The sequence below is a fragment of the Liolophura sinensis genome, chromosome 11, assembly GCF_032854445.1.
Source record: "Liolophura sinensis isolate JHLJ2023 chromosome 11, CUHK_Ljap_v2, whole genome shotgun sequence".
Taxonomy (NCBI): domain Eukaryota; kingdom Metazoa; phylum Mollusca; class Polyplacophora; order Chitonida; family Chitonidae; genus Liolophura; species Liolophura sinensis.
The window spans coordinates 5,861,836-5,882,575 of record NC_088305.1 but is presented as its reverse complement, the minus strand read 5'-3'; the positions used below and the strand labels follow the sequence as shown (position 1 = coordinate 5,882,575).

Sequence of the window (20,740 nt, the reverse complement as noted above, 5' to 3'; positions counted from 1 at the left end):
TGATGTAAAATGTCCCCTGGGTACTCAGTTTTCCTGATGGACGTACTTGTATTAAATTGAATGCTTGATAATCCAGGCAGCCAGGCCTGTAGGGTGGTATTGTGTGGGAAACAACAACCTGGATGTTTAGATTGACGCTCCCCATAAAGCCTGTTTGCTGTTTACGGTAGAATACCTCACGGCAGGGGGCTGATGACATGCTTTGGTACAGGTACACGCTGATACTGTAAATATGTTAAATTGTTTCCATTGTGCAATCTGTATAGTGTGCATGTAGCTACCCCATGAATTGATGCCAGTGTAAGACATATACACATATATTACATGTACTTGATGCATTTGGAGCCTCGGTGACGACGATAAGCGGTTGACACCGCTCGTATGGCTGTGTGCACAGTCTAACATTCATTGACCACCACTTGTCTTCCATGAATATGGACAGGTGTACATGCCTGTACATCACCTACATGAAAAAGTCTGTCAGTAGGTTGCCAAATGTTGGTGGTTCACCCCCGGGAACTTTGGCTCCCCCCCACTGTAAAAGTGACTGCCGTCATAGAAAAGTTCTTGATCATGGTGTTAGGCAAAAGTCCAGCAAATAAATCAATAAATAAACGATGTTATATTCAGGTGATAATCACCTTTATTGAACACTGGACGAATCTGTGAAGAAAACCCTTGCAAATTCACAGTACGTGGAGCTGCAGTATGCATGTACTTCAAAAAGTCCATGCAGGCTTACATCCAGGACACTTGCTGAGTGAAGGTAGAAGTTGCTTGTCGTGATTAATGTATGATCACGTGTATACATACATGTATATAATATGTGATTTAAACTGAGACGGGGTTGTTATGCTCAATCAGGTATAGAAAGTTGGCCCTAAAGTGGCATCCAGACAAAAACCCTGACAGAAAAGAGGAGGCAGAGAAGAAGTTTAAGGAGATCTCAGAGGCATATGAAGTCCTGTCTGACAGTAAGTATGCAAACAAGTCTTTCAGAAGTGTGCATGCATAAGGCATTGCATAGAATCATAGTTACTTCTTTAGTAGTGGCAAAATAAAGCGTTCAAATAGCAAGTCACGCTTGTCTGCATTGTTCACATTGTTCAAATGTCTGCATTGTTCACATGTAGAGTCGATCGGAAATGCACAAAGTTTTTGTATTCTCAGCACATGGCTCCTTCTCTGGCTGTACATGCGAGGTCTGTCAGCATCCTGCCGATCATCATATGTTTCCCCTACACTCTGCGTGGTTTCCCCCCAAGATAATGCTGACCGCAGTCGTATCAGTGAAATATCCTGAGTATGGCGTAAGACTACATTTTATTCAATAAATACTGCCAATGTCTGGCTGACACACTGAGATTAGACGGTAACCTTATTCATGCTCTATGTAGTTTGAAGGGCCTCAGTGGCCTGGTGGTTAGCATGCTTGTATAGCTCATTAACCGAGGATCCTTTCACGAAAATGCGGTTGCTCAAGGTCTGCCAAAAACCAGCCGATAGTTGTGGGTTTCCTCCCACCATAATAGTGGCCGCCTTTGTATAAGTGACATGTTCTCCACACCAATCAAAATAGATAAAGTCAAATCTACATTGTTTCTTTTGGGTACTTGTTAGTTAAGGTGGATCTTTTGTTAAGGTGTTCCTTAAAGCCTGCTCTTGTATTTTGCAGAGAAGAAGCGAGAAATTTACGACAGATATGGTCGGGATGGTTTAATAGGCGGAGGAGGAAGTAGCGGGTTTGACGCGGACTTCGATATCGGAAACTTCGGATTTCCATCTTTCCACTTCAGAGACCCTGAGGATGTTTTTCGGGAATTTTTTGGTTCAGGAGACCCTTTCGCAGATTTTTTTAGAGGTACATGTGGTGTAAAAAAGTCCAGGTCGGGTTTCATCTATCCCCAGATACATGTACTTGTGACATTCATTCATTGTTCACCAGATATTTGTCACATTCATTCATTGTTTCACCATGTTCACCAGATATTTGTCATTCATATGTTCACCAGATATTCATTCATTCTCTGTCACCACTAGAATTGCATTAAATGCATCCCGTATTTGTTTTCCCTCAAACCAAATTCCTCAACCTATTCACATATATATTTTTATAAAATATATTTACAGCTAAGTGTAAGAATTGCGGATGTTGTAAAGATGAGGTGGTTATTTACACTTCCCAAAATGAATGAAGATTGAAGGTGACCCTTTTGAAATATTGCATAAGAAAATGTGACAAAAGTACACGTTTAAATCATGCCATATTTAACACATCTAAGGAACACATTCTGTGACAAGTGAAATGGTCTAGTGGTGTAAGACACTGGATTACGAACTCTGCATATTGCCTGATCAAAGATTTTTTCACAACAATTAAAATTGCAGAAATAAGTGTTAATGTTCTGGTCATGTGTGCACGATTACACAGGATTGTTTCATGGTTGAGAGTAAGTCTTTCAGCAATGTGATCGCTGTGAGTTCAAGTCCAGCTCATGCTGGCTTACCCTCCAGGCGTATGTGGGAGGGTCTGACAGCAACCTGCGGATGGTCATGGGTTTCCCCGAGCCCGGTTTCCTCCCACCATAATGACGGCCGTCTTCGTATAAGTGAAATATTCTTGAGTGTGTCATAAAACACTTATCAAATAAATAAATAAATTTTGCCATCTCCATTGTAAGGATCTTCATTTTGTGAATGAAACAAAAAGCTGTTTTATTTAGAATGTAATTGTACAGTTAATTAGCTTGGTAACACGTGAGGATGTTTTGGTGGTATGTATTAAAGTATGACTGTGAGTTAAAGCAGTACAAGGTTCCTGCCGGGGTTAGCTTATCTGTCCTGTGTCAGTTCACAGTCCACCTTAATACCCTCCCCTCACCCGACACCATCATTCCTCTGACCTGGCGCTATTTTACCGTTTTAGGTGAGCGGAGAGATGCTTTTCAGAATGGTACGATGTTCCAAAATTCTTTTACAGGATTTGGCGGTCCCAGCTTCTTCACACCATTTTTCGACAACGATCCATTCAACAATTCAGGGTGAGTTGTAGTCAGTGGCTGTTTTGCCTTGTCACAAAAAGAGCAGAAAAACAAACAAACAAAAAAGTTCCCAGGCCCAGTTATTGATTCTTAACCTCATTATCTCCTTGACGGTCATTTTAGTAGAGTAATCTGGTGCATTTGAAGCAGTCACAGTACCACAGCATTCAGAGAATAAACAGGCCAAGATCACTATAACAACGTCATTTCTCATAATTTTTCCTAGAAATGATATCAAGGTTATATTGCTGCATGTCATCATGATGTACAAGTAATGTTAGGATAAATTTGTTTTTAAATGCTGTAAATAATGCCCTTCTTTCTTATATCATTTTATTGATTTATTTTTTTTTAACGTACCTGTATACTGTATTTCACTTACAGTTTGCTGCGTAAAAATGAGCTTTCAGAACAACTTAAAACCTTAAGATGACACTTTGGTTGCCAACAGTTAAGTTTTTCTGGAAATTAATAAATCAGACTACACGGAAAAAAACCCCTTTTGGGTGGCCCTATAAGGTGGAAGAATCAATTAGAATCGAGGCAGGTGTGTGAAAGGTGAAAAACAGTGGGCAAAGGGATACAGAATCATTTAGAATCAAGGCAGGTGTATGAAAGGTGAAAAACAGTGGGCAAAGGGATACAGAATCAATTAGAATCAAGGCAGGTGTGTGAAAGGTGAAATACAGTAGGTAAAGGGATACAGAATCAATTAGAATCAAGGCAGGTGTGTGAAAGGTGAAATACAGTAGGCAAAGGGATACAGAATCAATTAGAATCAAGGCAGGTGTGTGAAAGGTGAAATACAGTAGGCAAAGGGATACAGAATCAATTAGAATCAAGGCAGGTGTGTGAAAGGTGAAATACAGTGGGCAAAGGGATACAGAATCAATTAGAATCAAGGCAGGTGTGTGAAAGGTGAAATACAGTAGGCAAAGGGATACAGAATCAATTAGAATCAAGGCAGGTGTGTGAAAGGTGAAAAACAGTGGGCAAAGGGATACAGAATCAATTAGAATCAAGGCAGGTGTGTGAAAGGTAAAATACAGTATGTAAAGGGATACAGAATCAATTAGATTTTTTTTTTTTTTTTTTTTTTTTTTGATTGGTGTTTTACGCCGTACTCAAGAATATTCAGAATCAATTAGAATCAAGGCAGGTGTGTGAAAGGTGAAATACAGTATGTAAAGGGATACAGAATCAATTAGAATCAAGGCAGGTGTGTGAAAGGTGAAATACAGTAGGCAAAGGGATACAGAATCAATTAGAATCAAGGCAGGTGTGTGAAAGGTGAAATACAGTAGGCAAAGGGATACAGAATCAATTAGAATCAAGGCAGGTGTGTGAAAGGTGAAATACAGTAGGCAAAGGGATACAGAATCAATTAGAATCAAGGCAGGTGTGTGAAAGGTGAAATACAGTATGTAAAGGGATACAGAATCAATTAGAATCAAGGCAGGTGTGTGAAAGGTGAAATACAGTAGGCAAAGGGATACAGAATCAATTCTGATTGATCCAGTTTAATTCAATTTACGCATTGCCTGAGCTGAATTTTAGGTAAGGTACATTTTTTCAAGCGTGGCCAAGGCTGCAAGATTTATGAAACCCCGGAATCCCTATTTTTACTGTCAGCCACTCATGGTCAGTTTTGTAGCCGTTCAAATGAGCAATGTGCAGTATACATTTGTTCCCTTGAGCTTGTCACACCAGGTTCAGATGCAAGTATGGTCACTACCTTGTAACTAGAAACTTGGAAGTTTCATGAGCTTGTACATTGTGAATAACATGAAAATGAGGTTAGGAATCAAATAATGTGCGGCTAGTTTTATTATGTACAGTACATGTACATACAGTTCAAGAGACATGTAAACCTGGTAAGTGTACCCGCCAGAGTGGGATGTGGGACGTCGTGAAAGCTTCTATGCCAGTTGTGTAGGCAGGGCTCTTGTGTACAGCGTATGGCTTGGCTGAATTGACAGGCCAAAGTTTATTGCCAAAAAGAAATAAGAACTGAAACGCTCACTTGAAATAAATAAGGCCGCTGCTGCTATTTTCCTTGTGCGCTTGTTCATGCAGCCAAACTAGTAGCTGTATACGTCTTGTCACATTCTTTAAAGTTTTGAAATGCAGTGCTCCAGCTTTTAATGAATGTATTGGTTTGACAACGTTCAAGTGTTTTTTTGGCATTTCTTTTCAAGCCTAACTTCTACTTTTACCAGTATTAAGTATTAATAGCCAATCAAACTGGGGAATTGTGTAAAACTCTGTAGTGTTTGTGACATCACATGCATAAACTTTTTTGTAGAGACCAGAAATTAGTTGGAGACACTTTCAGCTTTGAGGGTAATTTGGTGAACCTGTGTGTAAATTGTGACATGACCTGTACAGCTAGTTGTAGCATTTGAACGAGACTTTATCGCCCATCTTTCCTGACAATAGCCTGCATCTCCAATTCCTCTTCCTCCACCTTTAGCTGATATTTCCTTCCACATTATCTGATATATCCTTCCACATTTTCTGACATTTCCCTCCACATACGATATTTGGTTCGACATTATCTAATTTTTGTATTCACATTATATATTTCCTTTCACATTACCTGACATTTCCCTCCACCTATTATGATATCACATTATCTGATATATCCTTCCACATGATATTTCGTTCCACATTACCTGATGTTTCTCTCCACATTATATGATATTTCCTTCCCTCTTATCTGACATTTCCTTCCACCTATTATGATACCACATTATCTGATATATCCTTCCACATTATATGATATTACCCTCCACAGATTTCCAGGCATGTTACGTGATATGCCCTCTGCATAATCTAAGCGCTCACATTACAACTTGAATTACAGTGTGACTACAATATATCCACGTCTTCATGGAATTAAGTCCAAACCTAAACACATATTAAACAACATGGGCATAGGTTAAACTTTGACACACATATACATAAACAAACCGTCACAAAGCCATTTTAAATTTGTTTATGTCTTTTAGGGAGTTGAAAGAATTCTTTGCTGATTTTGAGAAAGCATGATAAACCATAGAGAGAGTGATAGAGGGAGAGAGTGCGTCTGTATTTATGTGTTCATGTTACGTCAAAAACACACTAGGTCACATTTATTTCATTATGGGCTAGCTGTTTTGGCTTTGACAGGTAGACTTAATAAAGAAAGTTAACATGGAGGTGTATGAACATGCTCAGAACTGTTTAATACTTTGGTATAGTTTGATTCAGAAATGTCCATGTACATCCAGTTCTAAATTGAGTGAAGCCTGAAAATCATTTCTGGCAGTGATGGATTTATATATGTTGAGTTTGATTTGAAGACATGTATCTGGCCAAAGCCACAACCTAACCAGCCTTCCCTATGAAGTGAAGATACTTACCTAGACACCCTTAAATAAAATATTTCGCGGTGGTGTGATAAGTCTGTCTCTAAAATGGACTCTGAAATAATAGGCTTACTAGTGTGCTGGAAACAGGAGAACTGCACGTATACACATTATTATTCAGGTATACGCATGCATTCATGTCAGGGGGTGAAATTACCACTGACTTGTTGGATATGTCGGGCACAGAAAATGGTCTTGTCCTTCAGAATTCATGAGCAGCATGGACAAGTGTCTGGTTGAATATTTGGCGATAAAAATTTGCACATGCATGAAATTTTGCTACTTTGATTAGTTTCCCAAACTGGCGCCCTAGTGGATTCACAGCGGAGCCTTTCATTCATAAGAAAACGTCAAATTAATTTAGAACATCACTTCGTTGGGAAATCGCGTTTACATATTTAAAATGTACCAGACTTACTTTGTTATGAAAATGGATTACCCTGTTTCCGGGGCTTTTCACAGAGCAAAGAGCACACAGTGTGCCAGTTCTGTGAAGACCTGACACAGTGTGCCAGTTCTATGAAGGCCTCTCCTATAACGTATATACAGAAACATTTATCCTATAAGTACATGTATACCCAGACTGGAGCCAGAATGCACAATAGAAGGCTGGACGCAAGCTTTTGGCCTGTCAGATACCTGAGCTGATGTCGTCAATCAAAGGAAGGATAGCGTCTGATAGCTAAGAGCCTGACAGACTTGTTGGCTGCGCTAACACTGTCCTCACACCATCAGCAGCAGCACCACAGTGAATTTAGGCAGGGGTCTTGCAGCGTTAATTAGGTCACCTGTGTGAAATCGGGTCAAGCAGAATTCCATGTCCCAGTAACCCCAGAAGTCTGAGCAAGAAGTTGTTAACCTTATGAACTGATTCACATAGCTCTGTCTGTTCGAGACAGTATTTGATTCTCTGGCTGGACTGAGATTTTGCCTTACAAGTATGTTGATTGTCAAGTGGAACTGCCATATTTTTGGCATTCTTGTCTTCGATAATTTAGAGAATTTACCTTGAAAGGCAAAGAAATTTTCAGATGCAATTTTACGATGCTTCCTGGGTTAACCAGTTGGGTTCAGTTTGTTTCTTCACATTAAAGTGCATGTACACATAATCCAGGTCATTCACAGTTGTAACAGCTGTATCTCGTAGTTTAGCGACAACTATAGTCACCTTATACAAGTCTCACACTCCTTTGTACATAATTAAATATATCTTTTCCACATGCACTGGACCATCTATATTCCACGGTTTTTGCCAGTAATGCTGAACCTTAGATTCTCAATATGCAGCGTGTCACCCATCTGCTCATCGGTCTGAGAGTAGCCCTCTACAGTCCTCTGTCACACACTCTGCTGTCTTTATAGCACATATGTACATGTAGTGGCACCTGTATGTAGTTTTCAGACGTAGCCGTAGTCAACATGGCATAGACAGCTTTCTGAGAGATGTTAACACTGCCAGCTTTAAGAAAATTGTGTCGTTATTTCACATTTTACCTAGATTTTGTAGGGTGGGATTATTACTGTGTATACAGCATAATGAGGATGGTTCTGTGGAAAGATCTGTAAACAGTGCACACACATTGTACCTTTAATTTGATGATTTAATATCACGTGTGCACTGGTTTTGCCGAGAATTCATATTCTATGCACAACATTCATTCACTGCAGAGTTTAATCAAACTGGGATACAAGTTAATATTGTACAATATCTAAATGATATGCTCGCAAATAGGAGCAGGAAACCTGCTCAAGCTTAAGTTCGACAAAAGGGCAAAAACAAAACTAAAACCTGTTACTTGTAAGAGGACGGGGTTTTCAAAGGTTTAAACAAGAAGTCTTTTTGGAAAGCTGTTCCCCTGTGAGAAACTGATATTTATATATTCCTGTGGTGCCTGATGAGTTCTTTCTGCTGCAGTTTTTGCACACACATATCAATGTTTCTATTTAGTAATCTGGTGTGATTGTGGATGTGGTTGTCTTTATTGAGCAGTAAGACATTTGTGCTCTTCTCATAGACCCTCTATGGCAATACATGGACAAGTAGAATACATGTATGTATGTATACCATTCCCCTACATGAACAGGTAGAACACATGTGTGTATGTATACCATTCCCCTACATGAACAGGTAGAAGACGTGTGTATGTATACCATTCCCGTACATGAACAGGTAGAACACATGTATGTATGTATACCATTCCCGTACATGAACAGGTAGAAAACGTGTGTATGTATACCATTCCTATACATGAACAGGTAGAAGACGTGTGTATGTATACCATTCCCGTACATGAACAGGTAGAAGACGTGTGTATGTATACCATTCCCGTTTTTAAAACATGGAAATAGTCAGTAATACATCACTACATACACAAGCTGAAGTCAGAAATAGACTGGCGGAAATCCAGCTATTCAGTCCCCTCCTCCCATCCCGTTCCTCCCCTCCTTCCACCCCTTCCCTCCCCTGCTCCCTCTTCTTCCCTCCCCTCCTCCCACTTCTTCCCTCCCCTCCTCCCACTTCTTCCCTCCCATTGCTATCACCTCTTCCCTCTTATCCTCCCACCTCTTCCCTCCCCTACCCACCACTTCATTCCCCACCTCTCACATCTTCCCTCTCATCCTCCCACCTCTTCCCTCCCCTCCTCTAACCTCTTCACTCCCCTCCTCTCACCTCTTCACTCTCCTCCTCTCACATCTTCCCACCCTCCTCCCACCTCTGCTCTCATCACACAGAAGTATACATGTACACAATACAAAAATCCATCTCAGAGGTACATATAGTGTCACACATGAGTTGCCCCCTAGCCATGTGACCGATCGCTCATCCTTCTCCTCATGATCATCCCATGCATGTGGCTTTGCATCATGAGCTTGCAGCTGTTGCATTAGCATGCTAATTGTCATGCCAGTATTAAACCAGCATTTGCGCTGATGCTGGATCACCCACCTCAGTGCGCATGGTCATGACAATATGTCAGTATGGCATCGCCCAGATACATGGATATGCCTCCATGTGGTTGTTCTGTTAACAGGTCTGTCATATGGGAATTCCGCACGAGACGGCTTTTCCGCACACACTGCCACACTTAATAAGTTTTTAAAGTCAAATTTCTTTATAAAGGTTTGACTTTCTTAGACACACATCTGTAGTATCAGTCAAGACAAATCGTGGAACATTGACTATTTGGTAATAGTTACGAATGATGTACACGCATACATGTACATGTATTGATATGTGCTAGAAGTGTACATGTATGGTCAGATCTCTTTACAAGTGTGTTTTCTTGTCTGAAATACATTGGTATAATGGGCATTTAAACTCACATAATTGTAATTATCCTGTATACATGTATGTGACATATGATATACCGTACATGTACCTGTATGTAACGTATGATATACATGTACCATACTTGTATGTAACGTATGACATACCGTACATTTATGTTACATATGATATACGGTATATGTATTTAACATATGATATACCATACATGTATGTAATGTATGATATACCGTACATGTACTTGTATGTAACATATGATATACCGTACATGTATGTAACGTATGATATACCGTACATGTACTTGTATGTAACATATGATATACCGTACATGTATGTTACATATGATATACTGTACATGTATTTAACGTATGATATACTGTACATTTATGTATTCATTGATGACTACAGTATATGAATTATGATTATGTCCGTGTTTGTGTCACTGTATAGCCCATACACGTACATGTGCACACGTTTTTTAAACAACAGTCTATACACCAGCATACATGTACACACACATGCAGTACACATAAACCCTGATAAATAGGAAAAGGAGTTTTCTCTCAGTAATTGCAAATGCAGGGGGCTGTTTCTCAAAGGTGTCGTAATATTACGCTGTCCTAATCACCATGGCATGACATAGTCATGGCATACACCGCCTTGGTATTTACGACGGGCGTAACATTACGACATCTTTGAGAAACAGCCCCCCAGTAGTTTAGAATGAAGTGCTGAGAGGATTAAAGGCCTAGGCACATGGTACATGTGTATGTAACTTTAGGTTTAGGCACCGACTAAATTCATATAGGCTTTGTTATGTTTTCCTCAGGGTCGTGAGTACTGAACATGTGCATTGATGTCAATCCCATGTTTTGTCATGTATAACATCTTATGTATGCTGTTCAGTATTTAATATAACCCCAATATCGGGCAATACTAACTCGCCTTCAACTAAACGCCCTTTCTTCTTTATACTAACGGGCTAAATGACTAACAGTACAGCATACATGCCTGGTTGTGCAGAAAGAAAAAAAATGTCTTGGCCTGTGTTAAAAACATATCTTCAAATGAGAAAACTCTCAAAAAGTTGCGCGATTTGTTTATATTTTGCTGTGTGAAATTGAATCAAAAGCACTGACTGGCTAGTGTGCTGGGAATGTATGATGTATGGCGTGCTGCCTTATGGGTGGTAACCTCTAAACTTGTGGGACTGTCAGGCTATGACTCTATACGTGTAGGTAAGGAAGCATGTCAACAATAAGTCACTGCAAGTGTTTGTCTACATACCTTTAATTACTCACATGTAGTTAAAAAGAAAAAAAAAATCTTTTCTTCTGTTTTGTAAGCACGTATGTGACCCAAAATTTAATGCTGCTTTACATGGATGTGAAGTGTGAATTTCTGGCAAATTGTAGAAATGGTTTACTTCTGTTGGAAATGTTAGCAAGACACGACTGAGCCCAGCCACTCGTACCGAGTTGGCCCCAGTTGCTGATGGCCATATGACTTAAAAGTTACATGTAACCACTGAACGCCAACACAGTTGTGCTACGTGGTTATTTCGCATACATGAGCGCTTAGGACCTGATGCAGTTGAGTTGGGTCTTGAGTTGCTGTGCTTGACCGTAAATTTTCTGACTGTGCCAATGATTTCAGTCTAGTTCACTTCTAAGGTAATGTCCTTTTGTGGACAAACACTTGCTGGTTGATGGTGTGAGGGAAATCAGAGATTGACCAAGGTACAGCAGCATACTATGGGGTATTTGTACTGTTAACGTGTAATTTCCAGATCTGAGCACTGGCAATACTTGATGGGGAATCTCAAGAAAGTAATTTAAAAGAAATTTATCCTATTTGAGATACCCTAATTCTTCAAAGTTTTCAACTGCCTCTGCAACCAACATTTTGAAACATTCTGAGAGAGCTGTGGAGTGTAGAGAAATAATTTGCAGTTATATGAAGCTTGTGTCTTTAATGACACAAAGTATTTTGAGCGTAATTTTCATAATAATTGTATGCATAAAATTCCACGGAAAAAAAACTGCTTTTAGTGGTTGAAAAGGTTGAAGATTTACAGTATATGTCTCTAGGCATATATCTGTTTTTGAAACAGGTTCTAGCTGTAGATTCGCATCATATGTCTGATCAGTGTACAGTTACCTGTATTTTACTGAGTTGACAGACCTTGTCAATCTCTGTGCCCCCTGTACACTATGCCTACATGCGTAGTGTAGTGTGGTAGTCTGTAGTCGTTGAGAGCTGTTAGTCCCTGTCTGTGAGGAGGCCTCAGAGATGACCTCGTGCTGACCACCCAGGGGGATGATCCTATTTTATAGCAGGAGGCACCGTACCCCACGACACACCCGGCGACAGCGACACGAACCACTGGGCGTATTACATCAGAGACGCGGTATGGGACCAATGGACCCCTTCTTACCCTTTGGCGGGATGCTAGGAAACGACTTTGGCCACTCCTTCTTTGGTGAACCCATGGGTTTTCCAGACAGTGCAGGGTAATATATATATATATATATCTATATATCCTCCCTCTCTCCCTCAGTCCTGTAACCTGTCGACTTTCACTCCATGCTGCATGGGTGTAACAGTTTCTGCCCAGTGTGTGTGTATAAATAAACACACCTGCACATATACATATACCTGTATGTAGGTAGAACTGGTGTGCTTACCTGTACTCTGTGGTCATTTTGGTATTGCTTGTATAATTACCCACATTCATGTGTTTGAGTTGGCTTTGTGTGTACGTGTATGTATCAGCTATTATCAATTCTAGGGGGGTTAGCCTTCTGTAATGTTTGTATGTACATCTCATTTAGTTCAGCATGTTAGGCTTACATGTATTGTCATCTTTTTTTCCATGGATTACCCAGCATTTGTACCTACATTGTTTTACCACCATTATTTCCATTTGATTACCTTTTTCTACATGCACATGTTTTACCACCATTATTTCCATTGATTACCCATTTCTACACGCACATGTTTTACCACCATTATTTCCATTGATTACCCATTTTCTACATGCACATGTTTTACCACCATTATTTCCATTGGTTACCCATTTCTATGTGCATGTATTATCAGCTGTATTACTGTGGGTTACTCATTTACAAGTATGTGTATTATCACATAAAAAGGTGTACCTCTTCTATGTACATGTGCATGTGTTATCACGTGTATATTTGTTTTGTTTTCAGTATGGCATACTCAAATGTACGTACTGTGCATGTATTTCATCATCATCATGAAATATACACACACATACACACACACACACACACACACACACACACACACACACATACACACACACATACACACACACACACACACACACATACACACACACACACACACACACATACACACACACACACACACACAAGGTTTATGTTTTATGTGGGGCCTCCGTGGCTCAGTTGGTTAGCGCGCTAGCGCAGTGTATCACTAATGCGGTCGCTGTGAGTTCAGCTCATGCTGGCTTCCTCTCCGGCCATAAGTGAGAAGGCCTGCAGCAATTAGTGGATGGTTGTGGGTTTCCCCAGGGCTCTGCCCACTTTCCGCCCACCATAATGCTGGCCACCGTAAATTATGGTTAGATTCTGTAGCTTACATGCTTTTTCACATACGTGTATATTTTAAAAATATTGAGATTTACAAGTCTCAACATCGCAGGTACCGACTATCACTGGTTGATTTGTCACACTGACTTATTGAATGCAACAAGTCGAACAAAAACAACAGAAAAACAATTCAAATTTCACCATGTGAAAACTGTTCATGGAATACCCTACATGTATTGTCTTTGACTAGTTGAATTTGAACTATAGATACAGAATGCAGTACAGTATAGATATATGTATGTAGATATACAACTCCAGTTTAGACTTCTTCATAAGCTTCCAAGTCACATGTCCTACATGTAGACCCTATTCACATCTCTTATACTTGGACATTCCTCAGTAAGAAGAGTCAGTTGCCTAATAGTAGGTGTACATACCTTAACGATGTTGTTGCCAGGCAATGCTGTAATGAGTAACAGCACTGAGTTGTGTCCTAAAGACCAAGTTATCTATGGCATCATGGGGATGTGATGTAAGGGAAGACAACTCTGTCATTCAGCCCTCTGAGCTATCCTCCCTTTGTGCAAAATCTGGCATCCTGTTTCATGAAGCACAGGTATAAGCTGTTGCCTACATACAGTATATGTCCTCGTGGTACTGACTGCACTTGAAGCAACTTGGTGACAGTTTTGTATAATGGGCATCACATGGCTGTATGCCTGTCTTGGCCCTGAAGCTTTGAATATATGGGTTTTTTTTTCATTTGCATGTTTGAAAGTTGTGGCAGAATGGTGCGTAGGAACATACATGCATGTAAAGTTTGTATGGGCACTTGGGAAAGTCTGCCAGTAACCTGCTGTTGGTCAGGGGTTTCCACCGGGCTCTGCCCGGTTTCCTTCCACCATAATGTTGGTCTCTGCTATGTAAGTGAAATATTCTGGAGGGCAGCGTAAAACAAAATAAATAAACCAAAATGAGTTCTGGTTTGAAATGATTCATGTGTATATCCCTTTCATACAGACATATCAGACACATTGCATCAGTGTATAGCATTTTAGAGGAGGTGTGCTCTCTGTGAAGTGAAACATCAGAATTAAGAAGTGAAATTTCAGATTTACACACCTGTCTGTATTAGGTGCATATTTTTAATAGCCAGTCATTACAGCTATAACCAATTTGTCTATGTAAGAATGAGTTTTTTTTCTTTGCTTGCGTTCTCTTTTCAGGTTCATAATTACACTCACTGGTACATATGTGTTGTGCTTGTAAACTTTGTGTAAGCTGGCACAGGCAGTGTTTTATTGGCTAACTGCAGTTTTCATCGGACTGAGGATCACGAACATTTAACATCTGCACAGGACTGGCTGTTTAATAATTCTCTTGACTTAGTTTTTCACAGTTCTCCTGCCTGGTGTAGGCTATCTAATGTGGGCTTCTGTAGTCATCAGACTGAGGGTGTCTTAAATGTAACATCTGCACAGGACTGGCTGTTTAATGATTCTTTTGTCTCTGTCACTCACAGTTTTGCACAGTTCTCCTGCCTGATGTGAGCTGTCTGAAGTGGACTTGTTTCATCAGAGGGAGGGTGATCAACATGTAGATTCAGTACAACAACTGGCTGTTTAATAATTCTCTTGTCTATGTCATCCACAGTTTTTCACAGTTCTCCAGCACCTCCTTTAGCGGGCCCAGCGTAGGTGGAAATTTCAAATCAACTTCTACATCCACAAAATTTGTCAATGGGAAAAAAGTCGTCACAAAGAAGTGAGTGTTACATTTGTGATTCAGTGTGCACAGCAGTTATTACAGCTTGGGTCACATTTTGTAATCATGTATGAATGAGAAACTTGTTTGAGAAAAAAAAAAAACAAGGGAGAAAGATATTGAAAGATAAAATTGTAATCAATGCTTCTGAAACTGGGAAGACTGATGCAAAGAGTTTGGGAGGCTGGAAGCCTCTAGATAAAGAAATTATGAAGGAAATGTATAAAAAAAATGGCAGCTGCAGTTTTAATGACAAGCTCAGATTTCTCTGCCAGTTGAGCAGTTGGGTTTACGTCAGCTCTGAAATCGGTTGGCCATGTTCCCATCTTGGCTTCCACATATCTGCTCTGAATCGTTACATTCACTAACCCGGAACCCTGGTCCTTTGCTGTCTCCAGTGCCAATGCTGTAAGCCATGAAATCTGGTGCCCCGTCATCTGAAAGTTATTCTGATTTCATATGACCTCGTCACATCGCAAATTACACAAATGTAACCTAAGCACCCACTTGGACGGCATCAGAATTCCGCAAGAATCACGTGACTCGGTTGCTAGGTTGGACTCCGAAGAAAATTAAAACCATCTTTTTTTTTACAATATAATTGATTATAGTTCATTTCTGTTCATTGTTAACACACAAATTAAAGTTAAGACTCCCAAACATTTTGTCACTCACTCTTTACATGATGTACATCTCATTAGTTTCAATGTAATCACCCCACAAGTTTGTCTTTTTCTGGACAATGCCGAGTGCCGCAGACTAATTGAAAATGATGGTTAGTTTGGCTTGCTGCCGATGTAACAGATACATTTGTGTTAAATGTGACATTATGGTCTTTATTATTCATGAATAACTAGTTGATGTGAACTAAGAATTACTGAAGGATTACAGGAAACATGTTTTAGTATTGCACAGCTTTGACATGTTGAGGACAACATACTTGAAAACACCGAGTTCCAGATTAGTGAATGAAAGAGTACAGATTTCTGTAGAGCTAAGCTGGGAAGAATCAAAGAGATCTGAGATCTAGGTTTACACGTGCTCTACCAAGGCATGTGATGTGCAATAATGGATGATTTCTTAACTTCACATATTACTGTTATTCTTCAACTTTTTTGCATGTGTGCAAGGTGTTTCTGTTATATTCTGAAGGCATTGTTCTGTGTAGACTGATTATATTACACATTTTGTGAAGCCCTGAAATTGGCCAATCCAACCAATGTAGTCTTGTGACCAAAATCAACTTTGAAATGTGCATAAATTGCACTAAAAGTGGCTCCTTCATATGTGAAAATGTTGAGGAATTAGGGTAAAAGGTCACTTGTAATTGACATAAAAGTAGATTTAAATTTAAGACCTACCAATTTAAATTGTTGTTACTGTCAGCTTGAATCTTATTCCTACATTGAAGGACAGTGTAAAAATGAGAAACTTGAAAATCAACTAATTTGTGTGAAATGTAGACTATCAAAATAGTTTTTTCTTGTGGAAGTCATAGTTACATGATCAGAAAACTTTGATAAAAAGGAAAATCACATAAAACACGTCAAGCACGGACAAAACAAAAAGGTGAATTTCGCAATTATCTTTGTCATTTTTTACATTTTAAGCGTCCGCTCAATCTCATAGCACAAAATGAAATTGGTGTCTCCTTAAGACAAAATTCTTCAACAGAAAATTTTGCAATGTTCAGTGTGTTTTGATTGTATGAATGCTGAGCAGTACATATATTTGTGTTGCCAGGACCATAGAGAATGGGCGGGAAACAGTCACGGTGGAGGAAGACGGCCGAATCAAGTCACGGACTGTGAATGGAGAGGTCCAGGCTTTAGCTTACTAGCCTCTCCTCTCCCACCATAGCCCATATCCGTCAGGCAGTATCATCGAAGGAAGGGATCTTATGACAGACTTTTTAACTAGCTCTTGTTGTCACACAACAGCTGGAACGGCCTTTCGCTGGGGAAAAGGACTTTGGATTACTTGGTTAATATTGTATACGTGCTGTACAGAACTAGATGCAGAGTACACAGAAGACGGGTGGGGGGCGGGCGAGAACTGCTAGTGGACTGGAATTAGAACCTTGTTTATTCTGTCTTGTCTGCTTGTGTCAACTCTGATCTATGCAGGCTTGTGGCTGTTCAGACTCGGCTGCTCTTTGTTCTGCATTCTTTTCTGTCTGATGTTGTAAATTTTTGAAGCCAGTCTGAATATTCTGGGTTTTTCCGAAGGCAATAAACTTGTTCTTCCTGTTCAGCTCATCTTTGTGTAGTTTTCTCTGCTTACAAGATCACGTGCAAAGCGAATGAAGAAAAGATTTGTGCTGGAACCAGCCTCATGCGGTGCAGATATGGAACGCGCACCACAGTCATAAAGATAAAACACAGACCCTTTTAGTGGGGGTGGGGATTGTTAAACCGCGTTTTCTGGGTTGTGTAATAGGTGCTGCAAGAGAACCTGGACAAGACAGATATTCTCAATGATGTACTTAGACCAGTTTAGACCATTCAGTCAGGCTGTTTCCACTGTTTTCATATGTCACATGCTGTCTGCTTTCATGAAAGGCTATGGTATATTATCACCCAATCTGCCTCTCTGCCAAATGCATCCGTTCCTGCAAGTCCTCTACATGGGATGTACCTGTACCTAGCCATGATAAAGAAATCTCAACTTTTCTGATCAGGAAGGATGACCAGTTTTTGTATATGTGAGGTCACAAGTGTGTACAGAAACATCAGCATGCCCTGAGTACACTACATGTACCTAGTACATGCACACAGAGGGACTGGCTCCACCTTGTCTTGAAGAAAACAATACATAGAAACAAATCTGTGTGGGTAGGGCTTCGTATTTTGTGCAGACTTGACATGCAGTGTTAATCATGTATGCAAGTAATATGCACACGTGCAGTCTGAACGACTTCCGTTGAAATGTTGACATCACAAGGAGTGCAGCAGCATCATCACAAAGGAAATGTGACGCAATGAACACGACGTTGATGACATCACAAGGCTGCAGAACATCATGTCTTGTAGAAAAAAATTGGTTATTTGAAGCAGGTTTATTCTTTTTGCTTGTTTGAAGCTTCGTATTATGTCTGTAGATATATACCTGACATTGGTATGACTAGAAAGCATGGACATTGTCAGAAATTTGTAATTATGTTTCTGCAGACATCTGTATCTGTATGAACACATGGTTGTAGGTGGCAGTTGGCCCATCAGCAATTTTAGGCGTGTACATGCAATTTGTACAGTGTAGTTTAGGGATGAGAATAACAGAAGACAGGTTACAATGTACGAAATGCATGAACTGTTCTGAACCTTTAGCAGTAAGCATATATCTGTACTTGAATGTGCAGCATGGGATCCTGTCTGCCAGGGGATTTTCTTCAGTTTCTCTGTCCAAGTGTTTTAACAGTATACATGTACCTGTAGCAAAGTCTGTCAGGGTTTTTTTTTAACAGTATACATGTAGCTGTAGCAAACTCTGTCAGGGTTTTTTAACAGTATACATGTAGCTGTAGCAGACTCTGTCGGGTTTTTTTTTTACAGTATAAGTGTGCATGTACACTGTAGTTGGTACATGCGTCTGTACTGTCTGTTTTTTATGTACATGTGGTTTCGTGAAGACATTTGTCATGGAATTGTTTAGAATCATGTACAGTTAATCAGATAGATGGATCACCTGGCCTGTACAGTTACTAACCCAATGAACATTAAACCCGGTCAGAAACTACTAGGGTGAATATATTCAGTATTCGCCAAGCTCAAATGTGTGCATTAGAGGCATGAATTACCTTCCCTTGTCCAGCCAATCTGAAAAGTGCAAATAGGTACTCAAAGTTACTTACTTATATCTGAAGACAAAGTGTGAACTGTATTTCATTACATCTGTTTGTATGTATGTGTATCAAGGCAAGGCCAATATTTTAATCAGGTTGGGCAAGTTACTATAGAGCTGTTCAGATGTCTGCTTAAAGTGCATAAATATTTGAAACTCGTATGGTATTGAGGCATTTTTGCCTAATATACATGTACTTTCTCTGCATGAAATTGCATTCATCGTAACTGGTACCATATTGTCAGCTTGTAGGTTTGTTTCTGGATGCTAGATTTTTGTGTCAGACCTCAGTGTTTGGCTTCAGAAGACTACAGTTCCAGTTGACACGATGGTCATGAGCTTACCACCTGGGCTCTGCCCGGTCTCCTTCCACCATAATGCTGGCCGCGGGCATATAGGTGAAATATTCTTGAGTATGACGTAAAACACCATTCAGATAAATAAATAAGTAACTCTTCTTGTTTTTGGGACAGATAATAGTAGCACAGAAAGCTAAAAATTACATACAAAAGAAGATATGGATATGTTCACTAGATTGACTAAAAATTTGAGAAAAGAGAAACTGTGTATTCCTGTTACATTTATAGGTGTACTGGCTAAGGAGAATTTCTTTAATGACATTCTGATGCTCTCAGTCCTGTCTGTTTATTACATGAAAAATTTGATTTGTGTGCTGCTGGAAAATGATGTTTTGTTATTGTGAGAGATGATCAGTTGTGTTCATATAGAGAATTTACAGGTGAAATGTGTTAAGAATTGCTCCTTGCTATTTACATATACCCTGAGCCTGTAACTTGCACAGTGTTGCATTTATATTGTAGTTGGAGAATGAATGTTATTGTTGCGTTGGTATGTTACATTATGAAGCTGATGGGCCACTTGTCATTGTTTCTGGTCGGGTACCTGTTTGGCACAGATGCATGTACCAGTACATGTAGTTACATGGTTACTCAGTGATAGGATATGCAAATATATGGTGTCTGTATTCCTCATAAGCCGAGGCCAATATGAAGGTTACTGACACCATATATTTCCGTATTCTATCACTGAGTAACCATGTGACAAATTTATCCTGAAAAGACCCATCACTTCAGTGCAGAACTGAAGCGATGTATAGGTGAATGGCTTCAGGGATGTGACCATTGTATTTACAACTCAACAAAGGGAGATAACCTGCTCAGCAGCAGACACATTTGATGTCGTCTGCAGAATTCGAGAATATATCTGTATCCCACGTGACTTGTTGTTGTCCACAATACAAGGCATCCTGTTGGACTGACATGTATCGATTCATTTACATATACATGTACATACTGAACTTGACCTAAAAATTGTGAACACATAGACAAGTAAACCTCATAAAACATGCTTAAAACTTTGGTGCTTTTAGTGGGAATAATCCCGCTTTCCAACACTCATCCCATCCAGTCAGAATCAGACAAAATGAGTTACCGAGTATTTGTCTTTGCCCCTTCTCTGACAAGATACAGTGAACTCAAGCTCACTTTCTGTTGCTAATCCTGCTGTTCTTAAAGACACATATACAGCACATTAAAGGTAATAAGTCTTAAGGTTGAAGTGAAGTGATCTTAATCATGCCGATAGATGTATTTGCTCAGTTTTGTACCACATGGAGATAAGACTAAAAGCAGTAATTATTGTTTATCAATCTTCTGAGCCAGTAGTCACTGGTCAGGTGCGACATCAGTTACCTCCGTAGATCAGTGTGAATCATGCTGAGAAGATGTCAAGCTGTCTGTGAAGTCAGCTTGTTAGAGATGCACATATGTTGTGTTATGTTATGTAAGTGGTGCAGTG

The 20,740-nt window shown here is 39.8% G+C and overlaps 1 protein-coding gene across 6 annotated transcripts in view; it reads left to right on the top strand.

The window, feature by feature from the left end:
• Nucleotides 1–17,335, top strand: part of LOC135477514 (dnaJ homolog subfamily B member 6-like) — a 38,722-nt gene extending 21,387 nt beyond the window's left edge. The window contains exons 3-8 of one of the 6 annotated variants that reach the window (XM_064757645.1): nt 865–974; nt 1,676–1,861; nt 2,981–3,041; nt 12,077–12,250; nt 14,972–15,082; nt 16,826–17,335. In XM_064757645.1, the coding sequence (XP_064613715.1) occupies nt 865–974; nt 1,676–1,861; nt 2,981–3,041; nt 12,077–12,250; nt 14,972–15,082; nt 16,826–16,922 (739 nt within the window). In that variant the 3' untranslated portion in view covers nt 16,923–17,335. Of the gene's footprint in view, nt 1–864; nt 975–1,675; nt 1,862–2,926; nt 3,042–12,073; nt 12,251–14,971; nt 15,083–16,825 lie in introns of all 6 variants that reach the window. The other 5 variants (XM_064757644.1, XM_064757643.1, XM_064757642.1 and 2 more) reach the window with 5 other exon arrangements.
• Nucleotides 17,336–20,740: the final 3,405 nt, after the last annotated feature.